The sequence below is a fragment of the Copadichromis virginalis genome, linkage group LG4, assembly GCF_057382275.1.
Source record: "Copadichromis virginalis isolate Kocher_CV1m ecotype Utaka linkage group LG4, C_Virginalis_male_GT1.1, whole genome shotgun sequence".
Lineage (NCBI taxonomy): Eukaryota > Metazoa > Chordata > Actinopteri > Cichliformes > Cichlidae > Copadichromis > Copadichromis virginalis.
In genome coordinates, this window is record NC_140621.1 from 15867207 (window position 1) to 15884267 (window position 17061).

At 41.4% G+C, this 17061-nt stretch overlaps 1 protein-coding gene across 3 annotated transcripts in view; it reads right to left on the reverse strand.

Annotated features, from left to right (window-relative positions):
• epn2 (epsin 2) overlaps positions 1–13883 on the reverse strand; it is a 25561-nt gene extending 11678 nt beyond the window's left edge. For 2 of the 3 annotated variants that reach the window (XM_085453789.1, XM_085453787.1), the window contains exons 1-3: positions 13570–13883; positions 5723–6482; positions 4682–4836 (exon numbers count right to left, since the gene is read on the reverse strand). In XM_085453789.1, the coding sequence (XP_085309915.1) occupies positions 4682–4836; positions 5723–6150 (583 nt within the window). In that variant the 5' untranslated portion in view covers positions 6151–6482; positions 13570–13883. Of the gene's footprint in view, positions 1–4681; positions 4837–5722; positions 6483–13313; positions 13479–13569 lie in introns of those variants that run through there. The other variant, XM_085453788.1, reaches the window with a different exon arrangement.
• Between the last annotated feature and the right edge of the window lie 3178 nt (positions 13884–17061).

Here is a 17061-nt window from a genome sequence, read left to right on the forward strand (position 1 = left end):
TTTGTTTACTAAAAAAAGAAGGACTGATCAAATTTTCCCTTTGGGGTACTTTTGTTTTTCGTTCGTTCGCCTCTCTCCTTCACACAAACACGCCAGCCATTATTTTTTTTTCTACTGCCAATTTGGCTACAAATATGCACACTTATTTTTTCATGATCATAATCATGCTTCATTTCTTTTTAAATATACGTCGAACCCTGAGCAGCTGTAGAATCCCAAGGCCAAAAAACCCAAGTAACACAAATATGACGTGCGGAAAGACTAAATGTTAGTTTCACTCTTTGATGCGACTAACTTTGAAACTTCACTTTGACTAACATCCTCCTACCCTGAAAAGACATTTTTGAAAATACATATCACATCAGCAAGTTATCTGTAAACGTACACAGACAATTTGCCCGATCAAATGTTTCCATCATAAGAAGATGGTAGAAATGGTACAAAAAAGACATTTCCCTTAAAATGAAGAGGCCCAGTCTTCTTTGAAATGGTTAAAGAAACCTGATAGCCAGTAACACAAAAACAGCTCATATGTAGCCCGTGCTCTGCAGAAACAAAAGCCTCATTTATCTATTACATAGAAGATCATCATTAACAAAAGTGTCTAAAAAGCTTCACCACTGTCAACTCTGGATGCTTCAAGAAATAATCCGATGAATGGTCGCAAAAGTCAAATCGTTTCATTCAAGAGAGTACCAAAAGTCAAGCATGTGTTTTATTTGAGTGAAACTCTAAAACTATGCAATAAATGACCACAAGAGCAGATACTGTCACATAACAATAAACTGCACAACTACATTTCTTTCCACTGCTTACTGTACCTTTACCGTTTTAGGTTAGTCAAAAACCGAAAACAAGTTTTTGTTTAGCCAAAAAACAGTCAAAAGTCTTCAGTTAAAGTCTGCAGACTCAGAGAAATGTGCATATTCAAAATCCCATGCAAGTACAAAAAGTGTTGTAAACAACGACAGCAACAACCACACCTGTGCAGGTTTTCTAGGTATTGGCTTCAGATAGGGCTGCCACGATTCGTCGACTAGTCACGATTACGGCAACTATCGAAATCGCCGACAACTAATTCAATAGTCGACGCGTCGTTTGAAGCTTTGTGAGATTCTGAAAGACACAGGAATAAATAGTAGGATTTAAGAGTGTAATAACGGACTGAAACAGAAGATGGCAGCACTACATCTACAAGGATGCCAGATGCTGTTAAACACAGAAGAAGAAGAAGCAGTCTCCAGTATCGTAGCTGTGTCCAAATTCAGGGGCTGCATTTGTACATTACAGCGACGCGACGAAGGCTGTCCAAACTCGAAGACTTCTCCAAATGCAGCCGACAAATGCGTCCTTAATTTCCCCAGATTTGAAGGATGGGTCGGGTGTGTCCTTCGTGACCCAACCTATCCCAGAATTCATAGCGTGGCTCAGCCAATTCCAGTTTCCAACGATGGCGGCAGCTACTTAGTTTTAATATTACTCTTTTTGGGTCACAAAATAAAGTTTTCGGATATTTTCAGGCGAGAATGTAGCTGTGTAAACATCAAATATCTGGTTGATTTATCAAGACATCACATATTTACAAAAGTGCTCCGACATTTTCGGAGATGAGCTGGCCCGGAGGTCAAGGTTCAACTCCCGGCACATCGTTTTCAAACCCACCGCGGTCTTTCGCTACTCAGGTTTAACATGATATATAAGTCACTTAGATAACTTCAAAATGTTATTATTTGGCTTTTTCAGCGTTTTATTTGTTCCTGAGTAAATCGGTTTGGCTGAGATTAAAGTTATAGTTTTCACACAGCCGAATAAACGTCAAGCAGACAACTGATTAAACAGAAGTGTGAGATGGTCGAGAGTTTACTCCAGTGTCCTGTTATATTTTAGATAGCAAGGAGCAGACGGCTGAGTTTATTAAACTCCACCGAGACAATCTCAATTTCATTAAAAGTTTAATAAACTGTGATCTTGTCTTTATTTTTAGTTAGCACATACCTTAAACACTTCAAGCTGTAAGCTGATAGTTATATAAAAGCAGATGCATGCTAGTGGAATAAGCTGTATGTTTTACGTCCAATGGATGCATGATCTGATTAGTCGACTAATCGCAAAAACAATCGGTGACTAGTCGACTATCAAAATAATCGTTTGTGGCAGCGCTAGCTCCATATTTCTGATGTTCTTCCTTTCCTTGCTCCTCATCAAACCCGTGTCTCTGCTGCTCCGACTCCAGACTATGCATTTCCTGAGAAAGTACCTGAGGTAAAAGGTGTTTGTTTAGCTGGAACAGTGAGCTATGGCTTCAACCTCATCTATGCCTGCCTTGAACAGCTGTACTAAAGCTAAAACAGACACAGTGGAACCATACAAACACAATTATGTCTGACAAATCAGAGGGGGGGGGGGAAAAAAAAGCTTTGGCTCTTGAAGAACACGTGCTGACTCCCTAGTAAATTTACCATTATGTCATAAACACACACATGCTATGCAGTGATCTAGCAGAAGAAAAATACTTTTTTCTTGTTAGATTTAAAAAGACCACTGAGCCTGAAGACATACTGAGCTGCCACAAAACAGAAAGGCAAATAAACAAAAACTGAAAGCCAACTAAAACACACCAGTTCCTTACCCACCACTGTGGGAATGAACCATATATGGATAATCGAGTCTTCTGGCATATGTTACAGACAAATCTCTGCCTGGTTTCAGAAAACATTTCAACATCCTTAGTTTTCAATCTTTAAAGAGCTGATAAGACGCTAGTTAAATAATTTCTTATCTTGGCATCTCCACTTTGGTTCATGCTGTCTTTAATGATATTCCAATTCCACAAAAGCTAAGGCATCCAACTACATTAAGGCTGCATGAGCACCATGCAATTCCAGCTATGAAGAGAAGGAGGCTGGGTTTTTGTGCTGAAATGGGCTGATGACCACTTGTGTCATCTTGCGTGGATTTATGTGGTGCTAATTGCACACGAGAGTTTTTTCTATGTGTGAGAACCATGAGCAGCCACCATTCTTGCAGACACAGTCTCTTGTCTTTGTACATCAGGGGGGTTTTTTTGTTGTTAAATGTACTTAACATTTGGAGGTGTTTTTGTATGCATCCACATTGCACACTGCACATGTGGATGATGCTGTGTGTTAGTCAAATGCATACTGGTTGCAATGTGTACTGGCATCCAGCATGTTTTTAAACACACTGTTGAACTCGTATGCTAGAACTACACTCTTCTCTGTAGCTGGCTGATGGACCAGCAACAACACAGAGTAGCCCACAAACCAGTTGTGCCACTTATTTCTGATATCAACCCCATCTGACAACAGATGCTCTATGCAGCTGCCTACGCGCTACCTTCACTTAACCATAATTTGACCCATTAGACTGCTTCTGTGACCTAGATAAGTGGCAGAAGAGACAAGGTTTCAAACCTTGTCTCTTCTGTATGTGGCACATGAGTATGTGACACTATAAAACTATTTCTATAAAACCTGCCAAATATTTTTTTTTGTTTTAATTACTGGACAGTAATTACTAGATGTTTTAGATTAGATATTTTCCGATTATTTTTATGTATTTTACTTGTTAAAATGCTGAAATAAAAAGGCACCATTATCCAAATGTATAAGAATCAACCACAGAAGATAAAAGATAAAATGTAGAGATTTTTAGGCCCAGGGTGAGGTTAATTTTGGTAACTGGGGGCCGGCTTTACACCTACAGTCTCACACGGCCATTTATTCACACCCTGTCTGGATAACAATACTCAGAAAGTTTGTCTGGAATCCCAAAAATCTCCCCTAGCAACTCCCACAGCCTAACGCCTATTGGCCAGATCCTCCATCAGTTTCTGCACTGATGACTCAGCTGCTGTAGCTTCCGCCTCTGAGCCTCGCACTCAAACACAATGTACACACAGGAATGTGGGCCATAAATGAGAGCTTGGTGTACACTCCATAAGGATGCTAGACAAGTCTGGGCAGCCTGAAACCAAATGCATGGCAACAAACCCACATCCATAGGCGTACATGCACACACACAGACACAAAGTCATCCTGCTGTGTACAAAGAACTGGGTGGGAGGTTAGAGTGTGAAAGGAAAAGAGTTCCGTTTAGAAACTCCAGCAAAATCACCTAAAGATGTCACTGAGTATGAACAACCCTGTACTGTATTTACTCTACATCATGGAATGAAAGGGATATTATTTCATGCTTTGACAAGAGGTCTGAAATATTATAAAACTGACCCTTAGTGGTTTCCGTGCACTCTGCTACATTGTCACTGTCATGCGTCTCTAGAGAAACGAGTGCATCACTATAAAGGGAAGCAGATTCCTTTGCCATGTGGATAAAAGATGATTGGGGGGTCTCCTTCTTCTTCTTCTTCTGTGTGTGTGTGTGTGTGTGTGTGTGTGTGTGTGTGTGTGTGTGTGTGTGTGTGTGTGTGTGTGTGTGTGTGTGGGAAAGAGAGAATTAAGGAATGCAGGAGCGCTAGCCAGAGATAGGACAGGGGGAGGGGCAGATTTCAGGATGTAGGCCAAAGTTACACCAACTGTGATACAGTAACCATAATCGAGTGCACTGCATGATTTTTTTTTTTTTTTTTTTTTTGCTTAAACATATGGCGTGACACCTTTCTATGTGTTAAGCCGACTGGTAATTATAATCCAGTACTCACAACCATGGTAGGAAGCAGGTGATCCCTCTGATCTGCCATACTCTTCACTGTAGGAAGTGGAGAGGTTGGGTTGAGATGAGCCTCGGCCAAATCCCATATGACTGCTCCCTGTGGACACCTGGGCCATACGCTCTTTGGTCTTCAAAGCCTGAGACCTAGCAGGACAAAAGGGATAATATATGATTAATATCTGTGATCAATCATCTTGACTTAAGCTAAGAAACTCTAGTTTTAGGTCTAACAGAACGAATAAGAATGAGATACTAGGGTGACACGACGATGGAGCCATGAAACCAAACAAAGCGAGAACATCTAATAGCAGAATTACCCCGAGAATCAGGGTTTCAAGTGGTTTCAATCCTAAAGTGCCAAAATGATTATTTTAGATTAAACATGCTGTCAAACAAATCCCCACAGACCAATTAAGATAATACTGGAAACACTACAGTTGCAACCAAAACATTTTCTCTGTTCTGTGTACAGTTCGAGACTGTGTGTGTGTGTGTGTGTGTGTGTGTGTGTGTGTGTGTGTGTGTGTGTGTGTGTGTTAAAAAGGCAGGTGTCAAAACTGCAAGTCTTGGAGTGATCACATATTTCTAAATACGCCACCGAGTTGAAGTGGAGGAAGGGGGGAAAAATAAATAAAATAAAAATCACTGAAAGAACAAAGTCATGCCAGACTGTTAAGACAGGAAATGTATTAAATCTGTAGCCAGCAACATTCTTTGCACACATTACAAGTGATAAAGATAAGAAGTGTTACAGAGTTATTTCCAAGGATTAACTGTTTTAGTAAGAAGGCATGGATCTCTTAAACTACACATAAGAATCTCTCGCGTAATACAGATGTTTTGATCTAGTCACGTAGACTAAGACAGCCTTTTGAACTTTGTTGCTTCCTCTGTATTAAAGGTCGTGGTTGGTTTGACCTCTCTAAGATTTGATGCCTGTGCTGCAAGCAGAAGAGCAGAAGTGCAGAAAGGACGGCAATGCACTCTGCTGCAAGAAAATAATAATAATAAAAAAAGAAAAAGGTCTCACCTCTCTCCTTTGAGGCGGTCTTCGTCTTTGAGTAGGACCACTAGCTGCTTGCTCTTCTCCCTGACGTTGATGCCCTGGTCCTTGCCATCTCTGTCGATGTACTGGAAGTCCTTCAGAGTCTGGATGGCGAAGATGTTTTCTTTGCACTGCAGCGCTACTCTCTCTGAGCCCGTCTTGATCAGGTAGTCAAGCAAGGTGAGCGCCTTGTAGACGTGGCGCCAGTTCTTGCCGTGGTCGTTGAGTCGTTTCCAGATCATGTTCATGATCTCGCTGAAGGCCACCACGTTGTAAGTGAGGTCGGCGATGTCGGACATGAGTGAAGACGACGGCCCCCAGGGGTCGTTGGACGTGGCCTCTCTGACTTTCTTCTCCGCTTCGGAGTAGTTGTTAACCATGTTCTTCATCTGCCGGCGGATGGTGCTTGGCATGGTGGCGGTTAAGATGGGACAGACAAGAAATCAAACGTACACTCTCACACAAGGAGAGCAGCTGGGACACCAACAATATTTGGGTTACACACACCCAGAAGTTACAAACGTGCCCTTCAGGTGAAGCTTGTGTTGTTTGCCCGCGTTTCTGTGTCCTTTGTCACGGCGGTGTTTTGTTAATGTTTTCCTGTAACAAAGCGGTTTGTGGATGTACGCGGTTGTTTATGAGGCTCCTCCAGGCCAGTGCAGTGTTCCCGAGTCCTCCAACACAGCGTCTGTTAAAACCATTTCCACACCCACAGTGCCGGCTGAACACATGACCATGCCATCACCTAGACCAAGACGACAAATAACAGGTTAGTTTACAGAACAATATGAAAAACAAATATAGGCAAGGGCCAGAAACCCAAAAAAAAACCCAAAAAAAAAACAAGCACACTCTACAATACTTGCAATCACTCAGAGTATCTTAAACATAACATCAGCTTAATATGCATCTTCTTTAATAAGTTTCACACCCCTAAAGTAATGTCACATGCCAGCAATAACAACTCAAAACCTCAATAGCCCAAGAAAAACCTACGCGTTGCTATATTTCAGATTTCTGAACAGCTGAAGTCACACGCTAATCTGAATGTCTTTCATGAAGTTCCACAGCTAAACAGTAAGCTCACATCGATGTGTAATCACAAGAGCAGCTGTAAGCGCTTTTTGAAACTAGACAAACATGTTTCATACTTTCACACTTAGATAAGCAATTTCCATGCATGCCCCCTCTATATCATACAAAGTCACGGTGCTGTGAACAAGAATTGTTTCCACTTTTATAATTTCACTTAAGTTTACAGTAACTTTGACACGATGGCAAATTACTAGGACGGATGGTGAAGATTTTTGTTAAACTAAACAAATCTGTGTGGTCACACCATTCCCCAGCACTTCCAAGACTGCTTCAGGTGCATATTCTTTGTGTGAACTTGGAGGACAATGTGAAGACAATTACAATGAAACAACATGCCATATAAAGAGGTCTGCAATAATCTAACATTTTAATCTTGAGCACCAGGTTATGGAGTACAAATAAGTCCTTAAAATATTGTTCAGGGATTTTTAAAAAAAACCTGATATGGTGTAAATATAACACAGAGAGCAACGTGTATGTATAATATTGCTCTAAGATCATAGAAGTTATCAATGTAATTCACCAGCAGTAACTTGACCACAATCTTTGCAAAGATTTAAATTAACAGTATTGGCAATCACTGAAATGGTTAATCCATCAGTGTGCACAAGCTCTTTAATAAAATTTTTATTTTTAATGCTAAAATATAAAATTATTGTTTTTGATTTTACTGTTTTTCAAAAGCAGAAAAAAAATATTGAAGCATATTATTATTTTTTGATTAGGATGCCAAATTACAGCTGAGCAGAAAAAGCAGTAATTTCTGAGTTCTCAGAAAAGTCCAGGGTGTCGGCTTAAATTCTGGGTATAAAAACTTAATTTCAGTAACATTTCGTTTGTGACATTTTTTAAAACATTTTTTTAAACAACAGGTGGTCTAATAAGCACTGTATATATAAAATAAGAGCTTTGCTTTTTTAATTCCCCAATATATTCAACCACAATTCTCTAACAAGTCTGAGAATGAGACGCCTTTATCTTCACAGCATTAACAGTAAGAATGAGTTTCCACCCTCCGGTGGGTGGCAGGGGAGATAATCCATTTCCAGTCAGATGAATACCACAGAAGTGACTGATGACGCCTCAGTACTTGTTTCTAAAAGATCAGCAAAGCAGCCACTAATCACTTCCTGCCAGACACAGAGACAAGTATGGATAGTGGGTGGAGACTCACAGCGGCGTAACGTACACACCCAAGTGCCATGTGAAAAACTCTTGACCGTGAAAACTCGCTTAAGTATGCAACACCTAAGGCTTACATAACACGTTTAAATCTGCTGCTGGTGCTGGAAAAGAACAGCAAGCCCCCATTAACAGAGTTGTGCTTGGACTGCAAATGCAGTTATTACTGTTATCAGTAATAAACTGCAGTTTGGGATGTCGGTGCCCATTGTTTTGCCTGCCTCGATGCCTTCCAGGCAAACCTATGATGACTTATCCTTTTCATTGATCAGAGCTCAATGCCAGGCGTGCACAGACAAGCCCAACAAAGTTCTTTCATACACATAAGTACAAGTCTGTGTGGACTTTATTAAGCACAAGAACGCGTTTTTTTCAATGTATGTAGAAGTTAAATACAGACAACTTGTGCATGCATTTGTTTCAGGGAGCTTCCTGTCTAGCAATGTCATGGAAAGACAGCTGGAGGGGACGGGGGTGAAGAAACAAGGATAAGAAAACAACTTGGCACATCCCATAAATTCACTTAACGCCAATGAAACGTGATTCCTGTAGAGCATGACACACACACACACACACACACACACACACACACACACACACACACACACACACACACACACTCTCTCTCTCTCTGAACGTTCCCTCGTCACCCTCCTCCTCACCCTGCATCCGCATGAATACTGCTCAGACCTAATGACACATCTGCTGCTATAATCACCTATTCACCCGTAGCAGACAGGAGGAAGAGAGGAGAGTCTGTCTTGTCCATCCCACCCTCCTGCAACCCCCATTCACATCCCGGAACAAACCCCCCACCCCACCCCTGACACACAAGAGCCAGTAGATATCCCCAGCCTGCCTTCACTCAGTCCTTCTGTGCTTAGTTCACGCCAATCCCAAAAGAAGACTGCACACAAGACTTGTGTTTGTGTGCGTGTCTAAAGAAATATGTGTTCATGCTGACAGTGCAGGTTATAAGTATGTCAAAAATCAGTAAGCATGTCATCATCCCGTCAAACCGCCAGCACACAATGCGGGGTAGCAGTTTAAGCGTGAAATAATTGAGTCCAGGGTGTGCTTTTTAACGGCACCAGATGAACTCGAACACATCTGTCGCCACCCATTCAGTCTCTTCCTTCTTTTCTTTCTGGCCTGTCTGTATCTGACTCACACACATTAAAGATGAGCTGTTAGTCCACCCTGTTCTCTATTTCAACACAAAGCCATTTATAATATATTTAAATATGTGGTGTTTTAATATCGCCTGGTTTTTCATGCAACAATTGTCTAATCCTTGGCGATTTTCGCTTTTGGAAGACAAAGTAATAAATGAAGTAAATAAGTAAAAAATACCCAGCGATCATTCCTTAGAATGCGACAGAAGGCAAAGGCGAAAGAGTGCTTGTGCCCTGCAGCCAAACAACAGACCAAATATGCATTTATTATGGCCATAGAGTTGGACTAATTTTGAAGGAGGAAGAGGAACAGAAATAACCCATTAAATACAGGCTGAGAAAAACACTAACCGCACTACCATCATAGTCAAATGGGACAAAGTGCCATTTACTGTTACATGCAAAGGTCAAAAGCAGAAAAAACAAAAAACAAATGAGGCCTTACTGTGGAAAACACTTTTTTACAAATCCAAATAAGATACCAGTGAACTGATGGACTAATATACACAGAACAGTTGTGATAAATTTCCCCCCAAAAATAAATAAATAAATATGTGTATCGCCTGACAGGAATAACGATTGGTCTCAACAGCATGAACTAGCAGCAGTGATGTAGTAGCGCATTATGAGATATTCCCTTTTTGAATTGCAAATCATGTCACAGATACCTACAACTTTCTATGAATTCCATCAACAGTATTTAATAATAATACTGTAATGCCGCTTACTTATAAAACCTTCCGGCTTTGACCAACTGTAAACAAATCACCTGCACGCAATGAGTGTTCATCTTAAATAAAATGAAATTATTTGTCATGTATTTAACAATCGGTATCGCCAAACTACGAATATCTAAAGATACAGACGGGGAAAGAAACGTGTGACTGAGACATTAATGTCTGTGCACCAGAGGTCCATCATTACAAAAGCTTTAATCTTGGCTTGGCAGGAAGTGCTCAGAAGTTGTTGCTGTGCCGGCAGTGCAGGAATGTGCAATATGTCGTTTCAGTATCAACACCATCAGCATGAAGTAAGACACATTAGGCTGAACAGAACTACAACTTTCTTTCTCTTTGAGACCAAAGAAGAAAAAAAAAAAAGACCACACCTTTCTGACTTTTCTGTGAATAAACTGAAAGTTTGAGATTTACCCACAACTAACGAGTCCTGTATATATTAGTTTGTCACTTGTTAGTGCACACAGCACACGCAAAGGACCAAAGAGTTACATCAATTCATTCATTTAGAACAGGCAGTCAGGGAAACTCCATAAGACAGGAGTTCTTTTACACTCCAGTTTGTGGTGCAGGTCTCCCAAAACCAGGTGACACTAGTAGCAGAAACATCCTAGCATGCCTTGCTTTATGAATGGGTCCATCTTCTCCCCGGTGCACCAGTGTGCCCGCTCTCAACGGAAAGATTGCAACCCAGAGTGGGTGCGTCTCTTAAGCTCCTTCCTCCCCCATTTAGGCAGACGATGAGTAATGGCCAAACACTACCCTTCAATTCCCACTGGGGTACCCATATCACAGCCACTCATGCCACATGTCACAGCAACTTAAGGCAATTCCACTAGATGCACCACAGCACATTTCAGGAGCAGTTCTTTGGTCCACTAATGTAGCGAGACGATGGAAGTTAAACAATGGGTGGTGGACGAGGCAGGCAGGAAGTCAGTCATGGGTACGGCAAAGAGAGCAATTGGGCAATTTTTAAAATCATCCTACACTGTGTGCACACAAATTACTCCCGGTGCAGGATGAAGCAGAGGAGAACAGAACAAAATCATGGAGGAGATACAACATTATAGACCCAAGCCCAATCTGTTCCTGAGGTTAGAGTTCAACTATAGCTTTCAACAAGCTTCTGTGCACTGCTATTATCGCTAGAGAGAAATCTACCCCGGACAAGGAAATAACCAAATAAGGGAACAATAATGATGTCCCCTTCATTACGGTTAGTTCACATCAAACGCAATGAGAAGTTCTGCCTCATGTTGCTTGCATGAGGAAACCCATAAATGTTAACTCCTGACCGGCAATAGGATATAGATGTGTATAGCTGACAGTTGGAATCAAGTTACAGAAATATAATTTCCTAACTTACCATTAAGTCCTACATTTTCACTCACTTTTCTCCACGCGTTCTACCCCCCATTTCTCTACATAAAGGTGACATAGAAGCAAAGAGGCCCTGTAGCCCTCAAACAGCATCAATACACCCGTCCTTCATTTCTGATTCTCACTTTCACCTGAAGAAGAATCCACAACCTACAGGGCAATCCCGCTTGATGCAAACTTAACTTTTCAGCTTCATTCACATCACCCAGGGGCTTCACATCACCAGATTTCACAGAATCTGAATGTCATTGTGCATCAAGAGAGAACCCACTAAGGCATCTTCTCAAACCACATGTATAGGATTTAACTGTAAGAGGGTAAAAAATTAACCCTTGTTTTACAAAATCACCCCAATCATTAGATCAAAGAATGATTCATGTTTTTCAGCCAAACATGTTCATATTGCCTGGCGAAGATGAATGGGTTTTTCATGTCCTAGAAAATATCTGAATGAATATATCCCAAAGAAACACGTAGAACACTTGACTTAAGTGAGTCACCTTAGATCATAACAAGTCCAACTTATCTTGTGTGTGTTTTGGCAAAAGCTAGGTAAACTGTGATTAGCATTAAGGGCTCAGAATCAGCGCATTGAGAACAGGTCCACCTTGTCACACAGAATGAGTAAAGCTGATCTCGAGATAGTAGGCTTGCACAACCGGGCGCCTGTGTGTGAATGTGACAAGACTATGTTTGTCTGTTCAGAATGACATTGTGTATAATAGGCTGTGTAATGGCATCCAGCCAGTTCCTTAACCATCCCTTTACATATGGTACAACCAAGAGCAACATTCATAAGTAATTAATCTTCATCTTCTCCTAGACACAAGGATTAAGCTCCCAAAAGCCAAACTCGCGTCAAATAAGCACTAACACTTGTTCAAACAGTACTAAAGTGGGTTTAAGTGAGCTATTACAACCGTGCACTCTGAGACAGTGAGACAGGAGGAGAGGCCACCATCTGATCGACGCATCACCCCACCTTTTGTCCTATGTTGCTAGCCGAGAGAAACAAAGCCAGCCAAGACAGGGACGGGAGGAGGACCGTGATGATGCATCTGTCACCCCCGTAACTGACTGACCACCCTGACAATAAAGGAAGCGCTGCCCCTCTTCTCAGGCCACATCAATACGGGTTCAGTGCGACTATGAAAAGAGAGGTTTTACTCAAACATCTTTGACTATGTTGAAAATAGAAAAGAAAACCTTGCCAGTATTAATGATCTAAAAACCAAACACTTTAGTCGCTGCTTGTCGGAAACCAGGCGAGTAAACGGACAGCGCCCACGTCGTAACGAGTCTCCCTAAAAATATCAATAAGTACGTTAAGTTTTGGACTGCTGAGTCACTGTAGTATGCTCTCGTCTAGCCCTCGTCTCTATAACAGCATGTGTGTTTCGGTAGAGAAAATAAAAATAATTTAAGTGGCTCTTTTTTTCTTTTTTTAAAAATCACGGCGCCTCCTTGAACTGACGTGATTGATAGTTAGCACATAAGCTAAAGTAGCTTTAGCTAACATTCGTTTGGTGCTAGTAAACTACCTTAATGTTATTTATAATCCGTTCAGTCAAAAAATCCAGGTGATAGAGGTGAAATAAGTATGTGTATAAAATAGTGCGAGCTTACTCTAACATAGAATAGCAACCACACTTGCTACTAAGGGGTTTGCCGCTAACTACAGCTAGTTGAGTGCAAACTTGCGGCAAGTTCTAGTGCTTAGCATTGATTGAGTTAGCGGTGACTACACATTTCAGCTCACTGGAAAAGTACATAACCCGGAAAAGTTTGCTGTAGCTTAAAAATACACTGCAGCAATCACTTTTTCCACTTACAGATATTTGCACCCGAGATACCAACCACCGCCTAGCGTCAATTTACAAGACGATTTCAAATCCTGGCTTTCAGAAAAGTTGAATCAAAGCTAGCAGAGCTTGTGTTAGAACAGCCAGTTCACACACCATCCCCTCCAGCACCCTACTAACAACACAACTGTTGATCACTCACCATCTAGATGTAACACAATTTACTATTTACCGGTTTTATGACCACTTCTATACTGTAACGCACAATCGTTCGCGTTAGCTTCATAAAGTACTTTCTATGTTAGGACAATCAACTAGCATGTAAAGCTAGTTAGCGATCCTTCAAGCTAGCATCCAAGACGGGAGCTCAGTGGAGACATCACCATAGCAAACTGGATTACAGGACACCCCAGAAAAACAAAACAACGCGACTGTGTTGAAAACCGAAGGTAACTTACCAGAATTTTTGAGAGGGATACTTTAGGTACTCGTGTCACTCCAAGTGGAAGTCAAACCAATAAAAAACGTAGCTAATTCCAAAAAGAGAAGGGGGAAACCGAGACAGGAGTACTTATTTGGGCGTTCAAGGAGCTTGTTGCGCCTCCGCCTAGCTATATGCTGCTAGTGCTAAGCCAGCTAAAGCCAGGACTACACGTATCTCCTCCTCCTACAGAACATGGCGGGCAGAGCAGGAGGTGGGGTGTAGGGGTTGGGGGTTGGCCGGGAAGGGTGTGACCAAGTGGGCTTGACTTGGCAGGGATAGAGACAGACCCTTCATCCCTCGTGAAAACCCTCGAGGGGGAAAAGGCGCGCCCCTGAGCAAGTGACTGTAAAGTGATAATTAGAATTTCCAAGTTTTCACATGAACGATTTACAACATCGTGGACATGCGTGACTATAAGAATGGTTATATTAAAGTGCTGGACTACTTTTTTTTCTTCTTTTTTTTGTGGAATAGCTTTTTTGTTTTAGTAACCGAACAGTCCTCTCTGGTAAATCTAGTTTTGAGGAGCCATTTTCCAATTTCGTCAAAGAAAGTTAGCAGCCAAAAGGAAATAAACGGAGTATGCACAAGTACGTGCATGTCATGATTTGTCACTGCCAGGGATTGTCCGCTGCAGGTGTGTCATTACAAAGCGCAAACTTTGTAGGACCGCATTCCATCGCTCTAATTTTTTCCACCCCACAGTCTCTGCGCAACCGCTTTTTCTTTCACAGGTATTTAAATAGAGGGAGGGGGACAACACGTCACACGTCCCAGACACGTGGCACAACACGCTTTATCTTTTTTTCAAACCGAGATCTATGAATAGACGCAGATGCCTTAGTAAAAAAGTGCGCAGTGAGCTATTAATAGAAATGTAGGTTGTAGACGCAAAGTGTGTAAGTTAAAAATAGAAAGGGATCAAAATGTCACGAATCTGCAACGCTGACAACAGCCAAACGTCAGTATGACCGATGTGATGTCCTTTGGCTGTTTTTACTGCTGTGCCATACTGCAAATTTTGTTATGATCGATACCAAATAAATACAGGGCCAGCATTCCCGATACCAATATCGGTATTTTTAACTTATAAGGACAGCTTATGTAGGGGAGAGCGGTGTGTCATGACATTTAAAATTATCATCAATTTGCAAATTCTGAACACATTTTAATGACCACCAAATTACTGTGATGAGTTTCTTTTACTTTCTCAAAAAAAGCACATCTTTTAGCTTTTTGTAACTGGGTTTTTTGGGGACCTAGAATGTAAATGCACCTGTCTTTAAAGCAGTTTGTGTGAACTTCGGTTATTAAATGTGCTTTAGGCAATAAATAAAATAGACGTGACAGTCAACACAAAAAGTTTAAGACATTTTTTCATAGTACGTCTGAGATTATTTTTCAGTTCTTAAATATAAGAACTGATATAAGAATATATAAATATATATATATAAATATAAGAACCGTCTGCAGTACGGGGGCCCCACAGGGAACGGTTCTGGCTCCGTTCCTCTTCACCATCTACACTGCAGACTTCTCCCACAATTCCACCCAGTGCTTCCTGCAGAAGTTCTCTGATGACTCTGCAATAGTCGGCCTCATCACTGATGGGGACGACAAGGAGTACAGAGGTCTGACCCAAGACTTTGTGGACTGGTGCCAGCTGAACTACCTCCAGATCAACGCCAGTAAAACCAAGAAACTGGTGGTAGACTTCCGCAGGCACAAGCATTCTCCACTGCAACCACTGAACATCCAAGGTATGGACATTGAGGCTGTGGACAGCTACAGGTACCTTGGTGTTCATCTGAACAATAGACTGGACTGGACTCATAACTCAGACGCCCTCTACAGGAAAGGGCAGAGCAGGCTGTACCTGCTGCGGAGACTCAGGTCGTTTGGGGTGGAGGGCCCACTCCTGAAGAAATTCTATGACTCTGTTGTGGCTTCTGCTATCTTTTATGGCGTGGTCTGCTGGGGCGGCAGCATCTCTGCTGGGGACAGGAAGAGACTGAACAGGGTGATCCGAAGGGCCAGCTCTGTTCTTGGATGCCCTCTGGACCCAGTGGAGGTGGTGAGTGACAGGAGAACGGCGGCTAAGCTGTCATCCCTGATGGACAACATCTCCCACCCCATGCAGCAGACTGTGACAGCACTGAGCAGCTCCTTCAGTGGGAGACTGCGGCACCCACGGTGTGGGACGGAGAGATTTCGCAGGTCTTTCCTCCCCACTGCTGTCAGACTCCATAATAAAGACTTTAACTGATCAAGCACACACATCCATACATATGCAATAATACTAAGTGCAATAATCCTTTCTGTCATCGTTGTATTTTTACTCAGTTGTATATAGTATTTGTATTTGTATTCTATTTTTATCTTATTGTATATTTATTTTATTGTATTCTACTGTATATAGTATTTTATTCTATTCTGTACAGTTGTGTACTGTATTTATTCTTATTGTATTCTAATTTTTGCCTCATAACTTTTGCACTGTCCACTTCCTGCTGTGACAAAACAAATTTCCCACGTGTGGGACTAATAAAGGTTATCTTATCTTATCTTATCTTATAAGACACAATTCAGTCAGATAGATAGTGAACTTTGGGGACAGAAATAAAGTATTGATCCTATCACGCTAGTATCGATCCAATACAGATGCCAGCATTGGTATCGATACTGTCGACCCAGCTCTGCTTTCTAGTAAAGTGCTAAATCTGGCTGGGAGTGCCACCTTTAAAGTTCACTGATGCTTTTGTGTCCTCCTGCTGCATATTCGGTGGAAAGGATAAGCCAATTAAATGAAGCCCAAGCCAAGCTGATTGAGATGTTTTTGGCACTCGCTGGTCTCTGCTTGAGAGAGTGATAAAAAACAAAAAAAAACAAATAGACTCTTTGTGCAAACAGGTTTTTGAAATTGTGTAATTGGCCTGCTCTAAAGCTATTGCCTGAACAGAACAGACCAAATCAGAGTGCGAGAAAAAAAATTGTACTGCACACTACTTATTAACTCAAGACCTTTAACACGAAGACCTATGTTGGTGTTTTTAGAGGAGTATTTCAAGTTGATGATTCATCTTACTAGACTGCCAACATCCACTATATAAAGCAAAGCCCCTCCTGATGGGAGCCTGTTAACAAGAGGATTGTGTACCAAAGAAGGTTTGGTACATGGCAAGAGGATATCTTGTCAAAGATATATATTTGTGTTACTCAAATATACATGATTTAATCCTCACCAGGTCTTAAAATTCATAAAGTACAACCTCATGACATATTATACCGTGTCATAAACTAAACTAAGCCAAAATGCAGAAGCTACCATGATTCAGTAGCTTGTAGAACCACCTTTAGCAGCAATAACATGAAGAAATGGTTTCTCTTGTGACTTTATCAGTCATCCACATTGTTGTGGAGGACTTTTGGTCCACTCTTCTTTACAGTGTTCCTACAGTTCATTGAA